The 20,636-nt window shown below is 45.0% G+C and overlaps 1 protein-coding gene across 1 annotated transcript in view; it reads right to left on the minus strand.

The window, feature by feature from the left end:
* Positions 1-20,636, minus strand: part of BAZ2B (bromodomain adjacent to zinc finger domain 2B) — a 475,838-nt gene that overhangs the window by 106,422 nt on the left and 348,780 nt on the right. Inside the window, exon 9 of the mRNA XM_075319681.1 lies at positions 12,954-13,346. Within this exon, the coding sequence (XP_075175796.1) occupies positions 12,954-13,346 (393 nt within the window). The remainder of the gene's footprint in view (positions 1-12,953; positions 13,347-20,636) is intronic.

Below are 20,636 nucleotides of genomic sequence, written 5' to 3' on the forward strand. Positions count from 1 at the left end.
AAGAGCGCTTAGCGCTTTTTGTCTTTGGCCCCGCCCACCCGCCGCCCAGCCACCGCCGCCCAGCCACCGCCGCCAGTACTGATGAGGAGCAGGGTAGGGCTGTGTGCGCTCTGCACGGCACCTAAAAGGTGCGCTTCAGAGCGCAGCTGAAAAGCTCCGTTCTGAGGCGCATGGTGCCGGCAGAGAGCGTGCGCTCAGCCTGCAGCTCCTGCCATAGACAGAGCAGGAGCTGCCGGCGGAGCGCACGGAAGAAGTGACATGTCACTTCTTAGAACACAGGGATTCGGGCAACAGCTGAATCGCTGCGTTCTAATATGCCACATGCGTACGGCCTCTGCACAGTCTCCATAGACTGTGCAGGGGACGCAGGACGCATGAATTACGCACACAGCCTAATTGAAGTGCAGACTCAGTGCAGTCCCTGTCACAGCGCAGGTTGGAGGCACAGTGGGGGGGGAATGTAGTATGCAGGCACTAACCTGCAAGAGTTCAAATCACCCCATCCCACACACACTGAACTTCCCCTCCCCTCCGTTTGTATGCCCCGGGAATGCCAAGGGGGCTAGCCTGGGAATGAACCAGGGACCATGTGGGTCTCCCAGTGAGCGGGCGGGTTAAGGGATTCTGTTAGGAATTCAATGTTCAAATTGAGGGGGGCTGGTAGTGAACAGGGGCAAGAAGCAACAGTCAGCAGGTGGCATGTTTTCCCTCCTGCTGATACCACACCTACACCAAGCCTCCTCCCAGGCCAAAACACACCCCATTTGACATTATACAATGGTGACTGATAACAGCCCCTCCCCGTTGTCACACAGTGGTTTCAGCATGTTATGGCGGCGGTGGGTTCGGTGCCGACCATCGCGTTGTACGGTCATGTGCAGGGGTCACGGTAGCAAGCTTCGGCATGGGTAGCCACCATGTCCGGAGTCTGTCATCTTAACCCTTGGATCGGTGTGAGCGTCGTCGTAGCAGGCGTTACGTGGGTAGAGCTAGATCCAGTCGTCTTGCCATTTCCTGAATCACCAGGTGAGTACCCTGATGGGGAGTGCGGGGTGGGGTAAGTCCCCCTAGGGAGGATAACGGGATGTCACAGGTAACAGGCTTCCCGCCCAGCTCTACATGTGGTCACTAAGTTATTTATAACAAACAATGTTATTGGTGCGGAGGGAATTGCCCTCCCCCGTTTCTGTTAAAAGCTGTGATGGTATCTAGCATTCCTACCCCTTGTAGACAGCATTCCACAATCTACCCGCTCTAACTGTAAAGAAGCTTTCCCTATTTCGGAGGATTAAGTCTGGTGCCAGTTTATTTATATTGAGCACACGGGTATTTATACAAATTATTATTATTTATTATAGCGCCATATAATTCATGGCGCTTTACATGTGAAAGGGGTTTACATAATACGTACCAGTATAATAATCATAAACCGTACAAGGCACAGTCTGGTACAGGAGGAGAGAGGACCCTGCCCGCGAGGGCTCACAGTCTACAGGGGATAGGTGAGGATACAGTAGATGAGGGCAGAGCTGTTTGTGCGGCGCTGTATCAGACGGAGGGTTACGGCAGCTTGTAGGCTTGTCGGAAGAGGTACAAATGAGGTCTCCTCTGAGACGTCTTTCCAAAATTAAACATATCTTACTTTTTCAACCTTAGTTTAATACAGGCGGCCTCCATTCCTTGTAATAATCTGGTTGCCACCTGTTAACTGACCCTTCAAGTGATTTATAGATTAGTGACAATACGATGGGATCACGAGATCTAAACCCCCTGTTATACACCCTAATTTAATGCTGTAATTGAAAGAAGGGATCTATATTGGCCACAGATAGTTTTATCGAAATGTGAGAAGTATATTTCTGTACATTTGCATGGCTTGATTGTTTTCTAAAATTGCTTCTCTTTTTTAGAGAAGTAATTTTCAGCCTTTTTTTACTAGATTTTCCCTCTTTGGTTAATTACGTATGTTTTAATTGGTTTTCCTTACCGTAGTAACCGAAAATAAACAAGTGAGATGGGTAAACCGGCAAGGTTAGCTATTCGCATAATAATTATGCCCACTAATATTTTCTGGACAATTACATCCACATAAATATCCTAAAAGGTATAAATTCACTTTTAGTTTCGTGTGCTTTGCATGGATTGGGGACGCTGTCCCCATTGGGGCTTACGGTCTGGATTCCCTACCTGTATGTTTATTGGGGTGTGGGAGGAGGCCAGAGTGCCCGGAGTAGACCCACGCAGTCACGGGGAGACGTACAGGCTCCTTGCGGATGGTGGCCTTGGCGGGATTTGGGCCCAGGACCCCAGGGCTGCAGCTAGCCACTGAGCTACCGTGCCATGCCATAATAGTTTCAAGAGCAGGAACAGACAGATTTGTAGATGGAGTATTCCGGCGTTGCAGGGCCAGCTGTGTGGGATTATTTGCAATATATGTTTATATAGTTATATATATATATATATAAAAAAAAAAAAAAAAAAATGCTCCTTATGCTGGGCCCGGGGGGCATGGTCCGGTAACCTAACTTTGATTGCGCTTTTCCCCCTATTTAGGTTCCAGCTAAACAAAAGGGGGGGTGGACTGGGAAATAGGAGAATGACCAGTGGTCCGACGATGCCGGTGGGTAAAAAGCCTTAACCAACTACAGCTCCTTCCTCAAATAAGTAATCAGGCTGATTAGGTTTTTTGTGGCTTGGAATGCCTATGGGTCAACGCAGGGTTGAAGGCAAAACAGGCATCTGGTTTCCGGGTTAGTATCGCTCACCTTATTGCAATCCCAATCTCAGGTATTTTGGTAACTCAACCCACCAGCAGGATCAAGGTTTGGAGTTCTCAGCTAGATGGTAGGGTGTTTGGTGAAGTTAGGCCTATGATCTGGGCCCCCATTTTGCATTGACCTGACGGTTCTATGGTACGTTATTCAGCGGGTGTTGCTCCGGTGGTTGATGTGCGTGACGATTTTCCAAGCCACCCTCTAGTAATACACGCCCTGCAGTATTCAACGAATGTGCACCATTTTCGGTTGCAAGCAACCTGTTACGAGGTCGGTCTTCCCATTTTTAAATTGTGGAACGGTACTGAAGCGATGAGGGTCTTGTGGGGTGTAAGGTATTGAAGGGTTGGATGATTATGGTAAGTGAGTGGAGCACAGCAGGCCTATTCTTTTCTAGCCGTAGATTTTTTTTTTTTTTTTTTTTTTTTTTTTTTAAAACAAAGGGGGGGTTTTGGATTGTTCGCCCCATTGCAAATCTATACATTGATGTTTTGGATCTCTTTTTCCATCACTCGGCGGGTGTCCCGACGGTGTCGGTTATGTCTATTAGGCGAGCGGGTGTGATGGTACCAATTTTTACCCACGACGACGGCCCTTCAATTTAGCGTCACGGATTTAGTCCTCCTTTTTGTGGGCTGGTTTTGGTCGGTAATGCGACGGTTCCTGGTTATTTCGGTGTTTGCCAGCCGTGGTACCCGGTACGAACTCTCCCAGAGTTGGGGTGTTCCAAGGCTTCAGGGGCCAGTATACATGAGCACAGTTTCAGTGGATTAGGTGACTGCAATTGAAATGCATTATGAGGGACGTTAGGACTGAGTTGGTTTTGAAATCGGTTTTTATCGGGCACGTAAGAAGATTCAGAACAGCGTACAGGGCTAATGTAAAATGATATGATTGTGATTTGTTTCTATATAAAAAAAAAAAAAAAAAAAAAAAAGGGGGGTTTTGGGTTTTGCCAGTACCACCTTGGAGAGAAGAGGCGTTGATGGTTACGAGAATTCTCTGTTCTGACAGTGTTTTTCCTTTCAGATCTAAGTCGGCCTAGTGACTGGGTCCGAGGTTACTTCCATATATGTTGGCTGCGAGGAGAGCGGATCTTCGCCTCTTCGCCTTGGTGGTCGGTCCTTGGTTCCCTTTACAGTGGATGTAATTGGAGAGGTTGCCGGAGCTTGGCTCAGCTGTGGGTCTATCAGAGGTGATCAAGATTGTGTGAGCTCTCTTTTCTCCAACCGACTTGGTGATACACATAGGCTTCAAGTATCTGGTCCAAGGCCGTCTAGCTAGGCCTCTTACCCTTATCTGGTCACAGAGGTACAAGTTTCCCTGTTTTCGTTCGGAGTGTTACAACGATCCGGCCGAAGGTAACCCTCTGGCCCAGGGGGCAAGGCGCTAAGGAAGAATGTGATATGGATCTCTCCTGGCGTATGTGCGATCAGGGCCTACCCAAGTTGTGCTGTTAATAAAGTGTTTTAAAAAAAAAAAAAAAAAAAAAGTTGTTGGTCTGGCACCGCCAGCTGGAAGGCAATATTTGGCTGTCCTTAAGCTCAGATGGGCACATCCCAAATGATGATGTTGTGGATATGGTGGTTGCGGAAATTCCTGGGACGGCTCAGGTATTTCAGTTTTTGGGTGGGGTCGCAGCTTGCTGGCGCTGTGCTGCTCCTTGGCGGAAGGGGTAGGAAAAGTGGTGGTGAAATACCCGCGCCGGACGGCCGGAAGGCGGTACATTTGCCTGAACCCCGTGATGTTGGCAAGTTAATGCCTGGTTAAAAGCTGCGACCAAATTTTATGCCAAAAGATGAGAGTGGTTTTTTCCCCATACCTCTCTCCAAAAATGGAAAATTCAAATAAAAGTATTTTAATTTATAAAAGAACGGTGTTGTGTCTTTCTAGGGGGGGAAAAATGGTGGTTGTTGGGTCCTGGCAGTCTGAGGGGCACTGCAGCCAGAAACTTGAGATGCTGCCCCCTGACTGCTGGCCCCTCTGCATGTTTAAATAAAGTTCTCCCCCCTGGAAAGACACTGACCTGCCGCCCCCGCCTCCTGTGGTGTGACTGGCCTAAGCCCCGCCTCCTGGATACATATCATCGGGCTGCCCAGCTTCCAGCCTCTCGGCTGCAGGACCCGGACCTGTTTCCCACCCTCCCTCCCTTTTGTTTTCCAAGTTTGTTGGAGTTTACTGTGTTTTTAAGTCGCAGCAGCGGAAGGGGTAGGAAAAGTGGTGGTGAAATACCCGCGCCGGACGGCCGGAAGGCGGTACATTTGCCTGAACCCCGTGATGTTGGCAAGTTAATGCCTGGTTAAAAGCTGCGACCAAATTTTATGCCAAAAGATGAGAGTGGTTTTTTCCCCATACCTCTCTCCAAAAATGGAAAATTCAAATAAAAGTATTTTAATTTATAAAAGAACGGTGTTGTGTCTTTCTAGGGGGGGAAAAATGGTGGTTGTTGGGTCCTGGCAGTCTTGCCTTGTCTCTACAGATTTTGTGTGACAGGTGTACATGTCTACACATGTAACTTTGTAAATTTGATGCCTGTCTTGTCATTAAAGGGAACCTGTCAGCACTTTTTTGGCCTATAAGCTGCGGCCACCACCACCGGGCTCTTATATACAGCATTCTAACATACTGTATATAAGAGCCCAGGCCGGGTGTAGAACATTAAAAACACTTTATAATACTTAACTAACGGTCGCACTGTGAGCCTTATGGGCGTCTCCGTTGTCCGTTGTCGGCGCTGCCTCTTTCGGCCATCTTTGTTCTCCTTCTCTAGCCGTGGTGCATGACGGGTCTGACGTCATACACACTCGCCAGCATTCTTGTGCTGAGCAAAGTATTGTAGTGCGCCTGCGCAGGATCGGCGAGTGTGTATGACGTAGCCGCGTTATGCACCCAGGCTTCAGAAAGAGGACGAAGATGGCCGAAAGAGGAGGCGCCGGCACCGGACAACGGAGACCCATAAGCCCTACACCTCGACAGTTAGGTGAGTATTATAAAGTGTTTTTTATGTTGTCACAGTGGCCTGGGCTCTTATATACAGCATGTTAGAATGCTGTATATAAGAGCCCGGTGGTGGTAGCCGCAGCTTATAGTCCAAAAAAGTGGTGACAGGTTCCCTTTAAGATTCTGCAGACCTTTAATTCCAATACAATATAAACTGCGTGCCCCATACATAAGGCCGTGTTTGCACGCTGCGTTTTTGATGCGTTTTTTGGTGCAGCTTGTTGCCCAAATCTGCATATCTATGCTTATGCCAGCAAAGTCAATGAGAATTTTGAATTGCCTGTGCACACGTTGCTTCTTTTTCCTTGCAGTTTTGGGTGCAGAAAAAAGAAGCCGCATGTCAATTGTTGGTGCTTTTGTTTCCATCGTTTTGTAGCCCGTCCAGCCATTGATTTCATTAAAAAACCGCATGGCAAAAAAAATAGACAAAAACGCACCAAAAAGCTCATAAAAAAAGCACCAAAAACACATTAAAAAGCATGCATTTTTTGGTGCGTTTTTCTGCCACAAGGTGCAGATTTTGGAGCAGAAAAACTCAATGTGTGCACATAGCCTAATCCTGCTTCTGGCTATGAATAAAATGAGTCCTATTTCTATTTCTCTCTGCCGGACTTGATTGCACGTCGCCGTCTTACTGATTTGGACAGCCCTGAAGAGGGCAGGCATGGTTAGGGCTAATACACGAAATGTTTCCCAAGGGGTAATTTGAGGTAACACCATGTCCGATTCAGTTTATCTTTTACAATGTTTGAATAGATGATTTTCTCAAGAGTCATTATCTGTTCAGATTATTGCGATGATTTACGAGTGTGTCGGACCCAAGAAGGCAATACAGCCATTTCCTCGGCAAATAATTCCCATTTAGATAGAAGTTTCGGCAACCGGCTTTGTAGCATGGTGTCAGCTAAGAAACCGCTTGGTAAGAGGAGGCCAGTAATGAGGTAGCTTTCTGCTTTATTGGCTCGGGACAAAGGGCAATCAGATAAAGTGTACACTTCTCTCCAGACTCGTCCCCGTGCGTTTGTAGACAGGGATGCTAATGTTCTTCACGATGAACTCTGAGCTGAGACTTTTAAAACATTCTTGTAATTCCTGAGGTAAAAAAAAATGTCCAGCATTTTCTTTTTAAGAATCTGAATAAACCCTGAGGAATTTGTATCGATTTCTCAAGACTTCGCCTGAGACAAACAATGACTTCATGCTTAAAAGGACACTGATAGCAGCATTTCTGGCTAAATATTGTTCTTTGCTTAGGCAAGGACTGAAGCAAAGAATGTACAAGGCCGGATTTACACGTCCGACATTCACGGCCTGAGTACCCAAAGTGAAGACCGGAGCGGTCACAGACAAAGGCATATGAGGCTGTTGAGTTTAGGTCAAGAGATCAGGAGCCAGTTATTTTTGGCCTGACAGACGTTCCTCACTGGCCTTACAGCCGTTTTATGGCCACAGGACCGGTAAGCTAGAGGTAATTCTTTTCTAAGGCCTTGTAATAATACTGCAACCAAATAACAAGATTATTGTCACTCTCCACAAGGAGAGATGATACCCCCTAGACTCCAGTCAAATACTTCTCATAAATCTCGCTTCGCACTGAGAAGGGGCATAACCCTGAAACATGTTTCCACAAGTAAGTCATGTGGCAAGACTCAATAAAGAGTCGATTTTGACCTTTAGGTTTGCTACATCCAATAGGTGGTACTGGAGTTCAAGTCCTCTTCCTATCTAAAGAGGCAACTTGCAAGCTTATTCTAGGCACTGAGGAGTCCACTAGATCTATGGTTTCATACTGCTTAAGGTCCCCTTCACACACCCGTGTCTCCGGTACCTGTGACGTCCGTTTTCACACGTACTGGAGACACGGGCACACGTAGACCCATTAAAATCAATGGGTCTGCGCACATGTCCATGTTGTCACATACGTGTGTCCATGTGCTCCACACGTAGACATGTCTGTTTTTCTCCTGCAGCACGGGTGGTACAACGACCGCACGGATGTGCTCCATGTGACATCAGTGTGACATGTACCGGAGAAAACCACGTTTCTGTGAAATAAAATTAATTTGTACACTTACCTGTCTCCAGTGCTGCTGTCTCTGCCACTGCTGTCACTTGCTTCCAACATCCACTCATTATACTCATCGTATATTCCCTGCACCGAGGACCGGAAGTAGCAGCAGAGGGGAGTCAGCAGGGCCAGAGACCGCAGAGCGGAAGACATCAGCACCACGGACAGCAGCACCAGGGACAGGTGAGCATAAACTTCCTGTTCTCCGTGTGTTATCACGGATAGCACACGGAGAACACTCATGTGCCAAAATCACAGCACACGGTGGGCTATACACACCTTTTACACGTCCGTGCAAAACGTGAATGTTTTTCATAGACGTGTGAAAGAGGTCTAAAGGGTGCTTTACACGCTGCGACATCGCTAGCGATGTCGTGCGCGATAGCACCCGCCCACGTCGCTGTTTCTTCATGGGGGTGATCGCTGCCGTAGCGAACAACATCACACGCACATAACTGCTTAGCGATGTCGCTGGAGACACCTAACAATCTTTCCTTTAAGGGGGAGGTTCGTTCGGCGTCACAGCGGCGTTACTAAGCGGCCGCCCAATAGCAGAGGAGGGGCGGAGATGAGCGGTCGGAACATGCCGCCCACCTCCTTCCTTCCTCATTGCCGGTGGACGCAGGTAAGGAGATGTTCGTTGTTCCTGCGGTGTCACACACAGAGATGTGTGATGCCGCAGGAACGACGAACAACCAGCGGCATGCACCACCAATGATATTAAGAAAAGTAGCGACGTGTCAACGATCAACGATTTTTTACGGTTTTTGCAATCGTTGATAGTCTCTCCTTTTAGTCACACACAACGATATCGCTAACGACGCCGGATGTGCGTCATGAACACCGTGACGCCGACGATATATTGCTAGCGATATCGTTGTGTGTAAAGTACCCTTAAGGGATATTTTATTGTCAGTGGATGGATGGATAACAAGCAAATTATTGCTTCATGGTTCACCATTTTCAGGCTTTGAGTTTCCATCACATAGTACAGAAACTATAACTCTACTATGGCTCCATTGTACGATGGACAGCAGCCATGAAACCCCTTTTGGCTTATAATGGGGCCTGTTCAGTTTTGCTGTGTTGTCCAGCTCCATGGGGCTCTTGTTTCTTCAATCTTGCCACTTTTATAGCAAGTGGGTCCATGGGTAAAAAAGGCAAACGACAGTTCCAGAAGATTTTTAGGCCTCTCCACATCTGTACCATAAACCGTGATGTAGTGTGGGATCCAACACACGACGGTCACATATGGCGAATGATAAAACTTCCGTTACTTGTCATTGAGTAACTTGGGTTCCAGAATGGAATTCAACATTTTGTCAGGAAAAAATAGCATGGAAATTAACTCTATTCCTTCTGTCAGAAGTGATGGAAGCTGAAACTTAGGTTCCTAAGAGAACTTCTGATGTACATATGGACACAACCCCTAAAACCATTTTTCTTGTAACCTGAGATCATCATACCTGAAACCAGCACGGTTTCTTATTTTCACACCTTAACTTTGTAGTTTCGGAGTAAATCAAGTGGCATACTTAAGTAGGATTAAGAGGCAGAGAAGTAGGAGCAGTAGAAGCACAATGGGCATACCACCAAGTGGTACAAAGACCTGGCATGTTACGTCGGTGTAGTATGCACCATGCCCATCAGCACATCGCGGCTACTGAGCTTTGCCAGATATACCATGGCATTTACCTTACCAAGTGCAGAAGAGTGTCAGCTTGCAATCTACAATCTGATACTGTCCCAATAGTATTGCTATATTATGTAATCTATATAGACTCTAGAGTGTATCATAATGCCATCACCAGGGGCGTACCGACCACAACCAGGGCAGTGCGGGAAGGAGACCTGCCGATTCCAGCACCAGTTTCAGCTAGATGTGCCTCCTTAGACACACATTCAGCTGGAATGTATTGCGAAGCAGCAACCCGCCGAGTCCCTACATCGCAATACACGCTGACGGCCACACAGAGGCCAGCAGCTGACGTCAGCGTGCCAGTCACAGGTGGCATATTGCAGTGACGTCATGTGTCGCAAATAGCAGGCATGCCAGCTACTGTGCAAGCTTTTGTGCTAGTTCCAGAAGAGGACGTCGTGAGTCGTTGGCGAGGAGGAAGGGGAGAAGAATGGTTGTTTTCTCCAAATATGCTAGAGAACACCGGCAGAACAGGAAACATTATTACAGGATGAGCACAGGAAGGAGGACATTATACCAGCAAAGGGCCTAGGATGGGGGACATATATTACTGGAAGGGACCCAGGATGAGGGACATTACACCAGGATGGGAGACATTTTTACTGGAAGGAGGACACAACTGACATTAATACAGGAAGGGGTTCAGGATAAAGGGCATTACAGCAGGAAGGGGGCCAGGATGGGGAACATTATTACTGGAAAGGACTAATGATGGGGAACATTATTACTTGAAGGAGCTCAGGATGGGGAACATTATTACTGGAAGGGGCTCAGGATGGGGGAAATTACAGCAGGAAGGGGGCCAAGATGTTGGACATTATGATTGGAAGTGGCTTAGGATGGGAGACATTATTACAGGAAGGGGCTCAGGATGAAGTACATTACAGCAGGAAGGGGCCAGAATGTGGGACATTATTACTGGAATGATGGGGTACATTATACCTGGAAGGGGCTCATGATGGGGAACATTATTACTGGAAGGGGCTCAGGATGAGGAACATCACAGCAGGAAGGGGCCCAAGATATTGGACATTATACCAAGAAGGTGCCCGAGATAGGTGATATTAGTCTAGCATGGGTGAAATTATTAAATTATTCGTGGGGGGGCACAACACATATGTCTATAGGATCAAGAATGCTAAAAGAGCCCATACATCTGACCAACATGCAGGTGGGAACTCAGGTCCAAATTTTTTACCGGGCCCACTCGACTGTAGTCACGCCACTAGCCATCACATATAGAGGAACGCCAAATTATCACCAGTTAGGAAGTCTGCAAAGTTATAAGTTTTGCATCAGAACCAAGGAGTTTATGCCTCTCACTACCATCTTGTACAGACCCAAGCTATATGGCAGCATTTGCAAAGAAAAGATGATACGCAGACATCCATAAGGGATGGAATGTAGGCAAAGTACAAATGAAGGGATCTAGGTCCCAACTGGAATCAAAACCGTATGCATTTCTCCAATGCACAGAAGTAAAAAATATTCATGACATTGCAATTTCTAAATTCTCTGTAAACATTTATGAGGCACTTCATGCCCCAGGCCTTGGCTACATGTCCCCAGTGAACTAGTTGGTTGCATTTTCACGAACAGGAATTCAAAGAAGCTCCTTGGTTTCTCTTCTATTGCCGTTGACTAATGTATTCAGAAATATCTGCACTGGAAATATTTGAAATCCCCATTTTCAGGGTAAGAAGCTTTTTTTTCCGATGCTCGCTGAGTGTCCTGTTGTGAGACATTGAAGGGCACAGCGGGAATCTCGGAGCTATTTTAAAGGGAGCGCGCGGCTGCAGAGATCTGGTGGCGGAGCCGCGTTTTTAACAATTGTATTTTTAAGGGGTACAAAGAGCAAATAAAGACTCCGCATTTACAAGTCATTTTGCAGTTATACATGGCTTAGAGATCCACGACAGATCTGCAGGTAAGAAGCATTAGTATCACTTACGGATCACAGTGCCTCACAGACCAGAGCGAATTCCTGGCTTCTAATCCAACTCTGACCCCAGATTCACCTTTTTTTTGCTAAATTCTGTAATTTATCAACACGTGTTGAGTCTCTGTAGGTTTGGGATGTGTACTCTATGATAAAGGGATCACTGATCCCTATCCTATGTATGTTTTAGAAGGGAGAAAAGAAACTCAAAAAAGCAAATATAGAATGACATGCTACATAAAAAAAATTTTTTTAAAGGGGTCAAACTGTTTAAAAGGAAAAAAAACCTCATCCTCACCGAACCTTTGCAGCTGCGCCAATGCTTACCTGGTCCTCCTGGTCTAAAAATGTTGCGGGCAGTTGGTCAAAAGTGTGTCGACACCGGACCAGGAGCACATAAGCTTGTCATCATTGAGTCGACGCCATGCAATTGTGTTGTTGGAATTACATATGGGGTAACAAGAGGTGCCCCTTTAATTTCTCTACCCCCTTAAGTGCTGCAGACGCTATAGGCCTTAACATCTATACGGTTGAACGACTGAGATTGGAGTTGTCTCTGGTGCAGGCCATTACCGGGGAGGTCAACTTATAATTAAACTATATTACCTACTTTGCTTTGTTTGTGAGCTAAAGACACAAATATAGTTCAGAGCTGCATTCACAATTCTGCCTACTTCAGCGTTGAAGTAGCCCGATATTTTTTTTTTTTTTTTTTGCACGTTCAAAGAGTTCTGGTCATTGGCATATTAGGAAATATATGAGAATTTATTTTCTATACAGTGCAAAGAACTGTGCCAGAACTGGATACCTTCACTGCTAACAAGCCATCCATGTAAACCACCCATTTTACACAATTAAAGAGGACCAACCACCAGGATTTTCCTTTTATAACCTAAAGCCAGTGCTATACTGGTGTTATCATGCTGATTCTAGACATACCTTTAGTTCGGAGATTGGATGTATACTTTCTTCAATATAGGCAATTAAACTATGTGAACTGCACTGTTATTTGATTGATAGAAGCTACAGAATATCTAATAGGTGGGTCAGGTTTTGTTAGTTATTCCCGCCCCTGTCTGCCTGCCTGTCCTTCCTCCCTCTTTCCTCCAACTGTAATAACAGAAACAGGGGGAGGAAGGTCAGGCAGGCAGACAGAGGCAGGAATAACTAGAAAAACCCAACCCACCTATTAGATATTCCATTGCACCTATCAATCAAATAACAGTGCATTGCACAACCTTTACTTGCCTGTATTTCAGAAACTATACATCCGATCTCACAACTAAAGGTATGTATAGAATCAGCGTGCTAGTTCCAGTATAGCACTGGCTTTAGTTTATATAGGAAAATCCTGGTGGGTGGTCCTCTTTAAGTATTTGTGGGAAATTCTGGAAAATTCTATTTGCGCACCTTCCCTGAAGCATCTGAGATGTACATTTATAGCAAAGCATAACAAAAAGTGAATCATCCTACCCTTTTAATTCTCAAGTCGCTGGGTTGTGGCATGGGTTCTTCAGAGGTATTTTTGTTGCCTGGTTTGAGTCCATCAGAACAGGGAGCTCCAAGCTTCGAGCTGGCATCCTTGTTGGACTGATTTAGCAAACTAGAGGGTTTGGTAGTGGAGACCAGTCCTGTACATTGTATAACACTTGTGTGTTTGTTCACAGCCTCCTCCTTGGCCTGAGAGCTTTGAAATATAAAAGGAAGATGCTGGGACAGAACCTGAGGATGTTTTTGCTGGGACTGGAATGGTAAGCGGTTCTGGGATTCGGGAATAAGAGGTAACTGCTGGTGTACACGTTTCTCCGGCAACTTCTCCACTGGTTTTCCATCGGTTTTCAGCTCGGGGATGTTATGAATTAGCACCTAAAAATAAATAAAGGAAATGTCAGATTTCTTAAAGAATAATTACACCAATGCACAGCTGTGTTCCCAGTGCCGGCCCCTGGAATAGTCCCTGTATAAACAGCAGAACAACTTTTAACCATTCTATACTACAGGCCATGGACATCTTTGACATTGAAGCAATGATTTCTACATATGTTAGTTGTTATCTTAAGTTAATAAAATTACAGTTAGGTCCAGAAATATTTGGACAGTGACACAAGTTTTGTCCAATTTGACCTAATATAATACATTTTTTATTTTAGCAGCTTACTTCCAAGTATATACATTTTCACCACTATAATATATTGCACTAATGCTCACTTAATACTGTGCACTTACTTAAACAATAATCTCCTGGCTTGTGTGTCTGCCTCTAGCCTCCAACGCGCATTTCGTCACCTTCTTCAGGGAGTATTAGTGCAATATATTATAGTGGTGAAAATGTATATACAGTTAGGTCCAGAAATATTTGGACAGTGACACAAGTTTTGTTATTTTAGCTGTTTACAAAAACATGTTCAGAAATACAATTATATATATAATATGGGCTGAAAGTGCACACTCCCAGCTGCAATATGAGAGTTTTCACATCCAAATCGGAGAAAGGGTTTAGGAATCATAGCTCTGTAATGCATAGCCTCCTCTTTTTCAAGGGACCAAAAGTAATTGGACAAGGGACTCTAAGGGCTGCAATTAACTCTGAAGGCGTCTCCCTCGTTAACCTGTAATGAATGAAGTAGTTAAAAGGTCTGGGGTTGATTACAGGTGTGTGGTTTTGCATTTGGAAGCTGTTGCTGTGACCAGACAACATGCGGTCTAAGGAACTCTCAATTGAGGTGAAGCAGAACACCCTGAGGCTGAAAAAAAAGAAAAAATCCATCAGAGAGATAGCAGACATGCTTGGAGTAGCAAAATCAACAGTCGGGTACATTCTGAGAAAAAAGGAATTGACTGGTGAGCTTGGGAACTCAAAAAGGCCTGGGCGTCCACGGATGACAACAGTGGTGGATGATCGCCGCATACTTTCTTTGGTGAAGAAGAACCCGTTCACAACATCAACTGAAGTCCAGAACACTCTCAGTGAAGTAGGTGTATCTGTCTCTAAGTCAACAGTAAAGAGAAGACTCCATGAAAGTAAATACAAAGGGTTCACATCTAGATGCAAACCATTCATCAATTCCAAAAATAGACAGGCCAGAGTTAAATTTGCTGAAAAACACCTCATGAAGCCAGCTCAGTTCTGGAAAAGTATTCTATGGACAGATGAGACAAAGATCAACCTGTACCAGAATGATGGGAAGAAAAAAGTTTGGAGAAGAAAGGGAACGGCACATGATCCAAGGCACACCACATCCTCTGTAAAACATGGTGGAGGCAACGTGATGGCATGGGCATGCATGGCTTGCAATGGCACTGGGTCACTTGTGTTTATTGATGACATAACAGCAGACAAGAGTAGCCGGATGAATTCTGAAGTGTACCGGGATATACTTTCAGCCCAGATTCAGCCAAATGCCGCAAAGTTGATCGGACGGCGCTTCATAGTACAGATGGACAATGACCCCAAGCATACAGCCAAAGCTACCCAGGAGTTCATGAGTGCAAAAAAGTGGAACATTCTGCAATGGCCAAGTCAATCACCAGATCTTAACCCAATTGAGCATGCATTTCACTTGCTCAAATCCAGACTTAAGACGGAAAGACCCACAAACAAGCAAGACCTGAAGGCTGCGGCTGTAAAGGCCTGGCAAAGCATTAAGAAGGAGGAAACCCAGCGTTTGGTGATGTCCATGGGTTCCAGACTTAAGGCAGTGATTGCCTCCAAAGGATTTGCAACAAAATATTGAAAATAAAAATATTTTGTTTGGGTTTGGTTTATTTGTCCAATTACTTTTGACCTCCTAAAATGTGGAGTGTTTGTAAAGAAATGTGACAATTCCTACAATTTCTATCAGATATTTTTGTTCAAACCTTCAAATTAAACGTTACAATCTGCACTTGAATTCTGTTGTAGAGGTTTCATTTCCAATCCAATGTGGTGGCATGCAGAGCCCAACTCGCGAAAATTGTGTCACTGTCCAAATATTTCTGGACCTAACTGTACATTAGGTTTTAGCCTGCAATCTTCAATCCTTCTCTCATTTTCAGAACCTTCTGGTATTAATCTGTTTCAGATTTTTACCCTGTGAGAGTGTCTCTCCCAGTAATACAGGCTGGATGTGAGGTCTGCGTCCAGGTTGCCAATCGTCCATAAAAACAGAGCACTTTTTTGCTTCATCCCCAAAAAAAATTAAGGCATCCGTGATTTTTTTTAAGCTGAAGAAACTTCTACAGATTATTCTAACTTTACAGTATACAGGGAATGCAGCTGATGTCTGTATATCAGAATCATGGCCTGTAGACATGGATCATTTTGTGATTTTTTTTTTTTTTTTTTGATAAGCCGTCCAGAAAAAATAAAAAGTCAAGTTGGTGACCCTAGTCTGCGTGTATCCAGAATGCTGCTGTCTTCATCATGTATGTATCCCAACTCTTCTTTTTAGAAAAAGGTTTTCTAATCCTATACAATACTGTCTTATCAGTTACTGGTCATATAGGCTGCCACTGTTCTCAGCAGTATATCTTGTGACATAGGATGATGTGCTGCCAAAAATAAAGATTTTTTTAAGCATCCTTAAAGGGAACCTGTCAGGTGCAATATGCACCAAGCACCACGATCAGTTCTGGTGCATATTGCTAATCCCTGCCTAACCGTCCCTGTATCTAGTAGCATAGATAAAGAGATCTTTAGAAAAAGTATTTCTAAAAATCCTTCATGATATGCTAATGAGCGGAGGGACTAGTCACAAGGGCATTAGTTCCTGTGCTCATTCCGCCCTCTTAGAATGGCAGCACACCCACAGGGACGTGCCTACATGCTATTCAAAGCAGCATCACCAGCGGTGACGCGCGTACCGGTGTTCGCTGTCAACGCTGATCTGAAGTCCCGGACCTTCTGGTCATGGGCAGTATGAAGCAGGGTGTACACGTCCCAGCTTCAGACAGGTCTAGTGTGCATATAACAAGGAGAAAGTCTGGCTGCAACTGCTACTAGTCTAGGTGCTTGCGGGTAATGTAATAGTCAAAAAGTAGAAAAACCCGAGCACTCAATAAGGGAAAAGAGAGGTATATGGATGCAAGCTTTTAGACCTTTCTCTAGGCCTCTTCCTCCTCACCTCTGTCTGTGTTCACCACACCACCACCACCTTGATACCGCATACTGCTGAATGTGATGCCCTGCATGTTCTCTCTACCCCGTCGGCTGTCCTTGTGACCCGTATTTCATAGCATCTCTGTTATGAGCAACTACCTTGAGAAAGGTCTAAAAGCCGAAACGTTGGTTGTTGCTATGTGTCAGGGTTCACTTTCTGCAGTTTGTCGATTGTGAATAAAAAACACTTGCATCCATATACCTCTCTTTTCCCTTATTGAGTGCTCGGGTTTTTCTACTTTTAGGTCTAGTGTGCATGACTGGAAGTGGCGGGACTTCAGATCAGGGCTGACAGCCGACACGGATACACATGGCACCACTGGTGATGCTGCTTTGAGTAACATGTTAGCACGCCCCTGTGGGTGTGTTAACATGCCAAGAGGGCGGAATGAGCAAAGGAACTACAGCCCTTGTGACTAGTCCCCTAGCTCATTAGCATATCACAAAGGATCTTTAGAAATACTTTATCTAAAGATCCCTTTATCTATGCTACTAGATACAAGGACGGTTAGGCAGGGATTAGCAATATGCACCCAGAACTGCTCATGGTTCAGGGTGCATATTGCACCTGACAGGTTCCCTTTAAAAATCATTTCACCCTATGAATGGACATTTTGCTCTTTCTTCCATTGATTGGCAACCAGTTTAGACTATAAAATTGACTGGAAATGAGCGTTTCTAGGAACACTGCTTTTCTAAAAATCGGCCAGTGTAAATGAAGCCTTTAGTATTTTCTAGATTACATTTACTATATAGGAGCAGATTAGACCCAGAAAAAAGGTCAAGTGATATAAAATACATTTATGTTTAAAGTGTGCCATATAATGACTTAATAATTTTAATTTATGGTGCATTTTCTCTAAATGACTTTGTCAGCCTGAACTCTAATCACAGGCCTGGATTAAGAAGTTAACTAACAAATAGTAGTGAATTGATTAACTGATTGGGGCCAACTGAGGAACATTATCTGGGTAATTTGCTAAATTCATTATTGATTTGTTTGCTAATGGACCGACAGACAAGAGGCAGCACCAGCGCCTAACTTCATCAATTGTCTTCTGCCTGCGATGATTGAGGACTGCTCGCTTTTGATACATATTACACTGCTTACTACAATAAAATGGTGTGTCGTTCTGCCTCCGTTTTGTCTTACGTGATAACTTTATACCTCTCTGTGCCTTCCTTTGTATTGGATCCTCTTCCACCTTGACATTTGGGACTTCTTGAGACTGCAGATGTCAACCGAAACCAACGGGATATTCATTGGGATAAGTGGGTCCCATTGGACTTTTTATTTTCCTGCACGATCCCCAGCAGATCCCAGTTGCCGGTACTCTAACGTCAATATCTGTCACAGCTGTGTTGCGGGTGACAGACAGTCATGTGGTGTCCGGCAATAGAAGGTCACAGTGTTTGGCTGTGCAAAATGCTCCCTGACCTTCTATCATTCCTGCTTGATGTATTTGGTATCCTAAATATCTCCTCTGCTTTGTTTTCATCCCTTTCCCTTTAGGACCCTGCAAAGTTTCTCACCTTTTCAGCTGCTTTTCATCAGCACTTTCTTGGTGTCTTATATACGCTCATTTCCCCATACTCTATCTTTAACAAATCTTCAGTGCAAGCAGTCGGCTTTGCAGTTCCTCTTCCTGAGGCATCTGGAGATAAGTTGTTGTTTCCTTCCCCTGTTTGTTATCTGTGTGTCTTCTTTAGAGCTTAGTGGGGTTGACTAAGCTCTCATCCCATCCGCTCCCTACCTAGGTCCCAGATCAGGGTCAGCCTAGGGCCAGGTATCCAGCTTGGTGCCTAGGTGTGGAACCTATCTAGGACACTGAGGGATCCCAGGACCTAGAGGTAGGCTTGGTCAGTGGTCACCATCTCCCCCTTCCCTAGATACAAGGTCTCCCTTTCATCGTATGTTGGGTACTTCTCTGCACCTAGTGTTAGTGTCTTCCTACGAAGATTTTGCTAAAGACTGACAGTGTCTTCCTACGAAGATTTTGCTAAAGACTGACCTAACTAATTGTTGTTTTGCTAGTCATCATTTCCCGGGATTGGAGAGAAGATATGGGACCCAGTTGATAAGTTTCATTTTTTCCCCCTTAAGTCCCTCTTTTTTATTTTGTGGTGTTCACTGTAGTTTTTTTTGAGCCAAAATAATCAAAATGGCACACAAGGTTCATGAATTTTGGCAATTTTAGTAATTTTATAGAGCAAAAAGTTGCAGGTTTTGCAAAATGTCATAAAAATAACTTTAACATTTCTGGTGTACGTAAAATCCCTCCAGGGAAAAGGGAACTGTAGCACATTTTCGACAAATTTTGTGGCTTTTGGAAAAATCGTAAATGACGAATCGTGCAAAAATATCTGGAAACCCTAAACACGGTCACAGTGGTGAATGAAAAAAAACAAAGCTCACAAGTAAAACAGAGGTAAAAAAAAAACAAAAAAAACACGCAAAAGAAAAGATTAATTTGGTGCAAAGTACTAAAAAGAAACTCTACAAAATCCCGGAGAAAATGCAATGCTGAAGCGGGCGGATGGTCTTGTCTCGAATGGTTTTAGCATCAGTACGACAAAGCTGGATCTCTCCTGCAGCTTAGCTAACAAAACACTTGGTTTGGCCAAATACCTCTAAAGAAATAAAGTTCCTTTTAACCTCGGGCGCTGCATTTAAAGAAATTCCTCAGGTTCAAACGAACTTCAGGAATTTTCTTGCAAGGCTGCGCCTGAGGCAAAAAGCACCTTCTTGTTCTTAGTGGCATTTGCTCAGATACATCTTCTACCCTTGCCCAAAAAGAAGAAGAGGATTATCTTTGCAGCAGCCATTGCCATCTAGGAGTTGTTGATCTGCTTTTGATAGTGTTGCATATATCTCTTGCACACAATATACTGAGTAGACTTCTACCGTGTTTCCCAAAAATAAGACCTACCCTGAAAATAAACCCTAGCATCATTTTACAGGAGTATGTTTGAAATATAAGCCCTACTCCAAAAATAAGCCCTAGTTACAATCTTAGCCGGTGTTAGGGGGAGTCAAACTGAGAAATTCTCAGGGCCCCCAACATTTGTATTCCGAGGGTCACAAGTTTTTTCAGTATTGAACCAAAAGTCTCACCTTCTGAAGCTCCTGGGCTGAATTCTATGAAGGTGCACCTTGTTCCCTGACTCCCCTTGCAGACCCCAGAAATAACGTTATAAAATCTGACCGCCACGTATGCAATGACCTGTTCCTGTCGGATGGGCATGCTCTTTTTCGGCTCCTGTTCCTCCCTCCTGCCGCTGTTTGCCATCGTCCTCTGATGATTGACGCGTCTGACGCCTCCATCATAATCCACGTACTGGGCTGAATCTCGCGCCTGCGCAGTTATGCCTGGCTCATGTGGGCGCACTTCGCTCTACCCCATTGCGGATAGAGCCAAAAGGATAGGTGTGCTTGCGTGAACCTGTGAGCCTGCTTACAATCTCACGTCTGCGCAGAGAGCTCACGGGTTCGCGCAAGCGCACCTATGTTTTTGGCTATGCCGGCAATGGGGCAAAGCGAAGTGCGCCTCCGTGAGCCGGGAATAACTGCACAGGTGCGAGACTCAGCCCAGTACATGGATGATGAGGCATCAGACATGTCAGTTATCAAAGAAGGACGGCAAACAGCAGCAGGGGGGGGGCAGGAACCGAAAAAGAGCATACACATCCGACCAGAACAGGTCATTTGTATACGTGGTATAAAGTTATTTCTGGGGTCTGCAAGGGGAGTCAGGGAACAAGGTGCCCCTTCATAGAATGCAGCCCAGGAGCTGCAGAAGGTGAAACGTTTGGTTCAATACTGAAAAAAATGGTGACAGGTTCCCTTTAAGATTGTTTAGGGACCTTTGATGGCATCACAGTCATGTGTCTAAAGGACTCTTAATTAGAGGAGTCCAAAAGCATTGAACATGAGACAGGCTAGTATGCAGGACTCGAATTAGAGAGAAGGGAAAGCAACGTGAGCAATGTCACAGGGCCCCCACTCTTCTAGGGGTCCC

Source organism: Anomaloglossus baeobatrachus, chromosome 7 (assembly GCF_048569485.1).
Source record: "Anomaloglossus baeobatrachus isolate aAnoBae1 chromosome 7, aAnoBae1.hap1, whole genome shotgun sequence".
Taxonomy (NCBI): Eukaryota; Metazoa; Chordata; class Amphibia; order Anura; family Aromobatidae; genus Anomaloglossus; species Anomaloglossus baeobatrachus.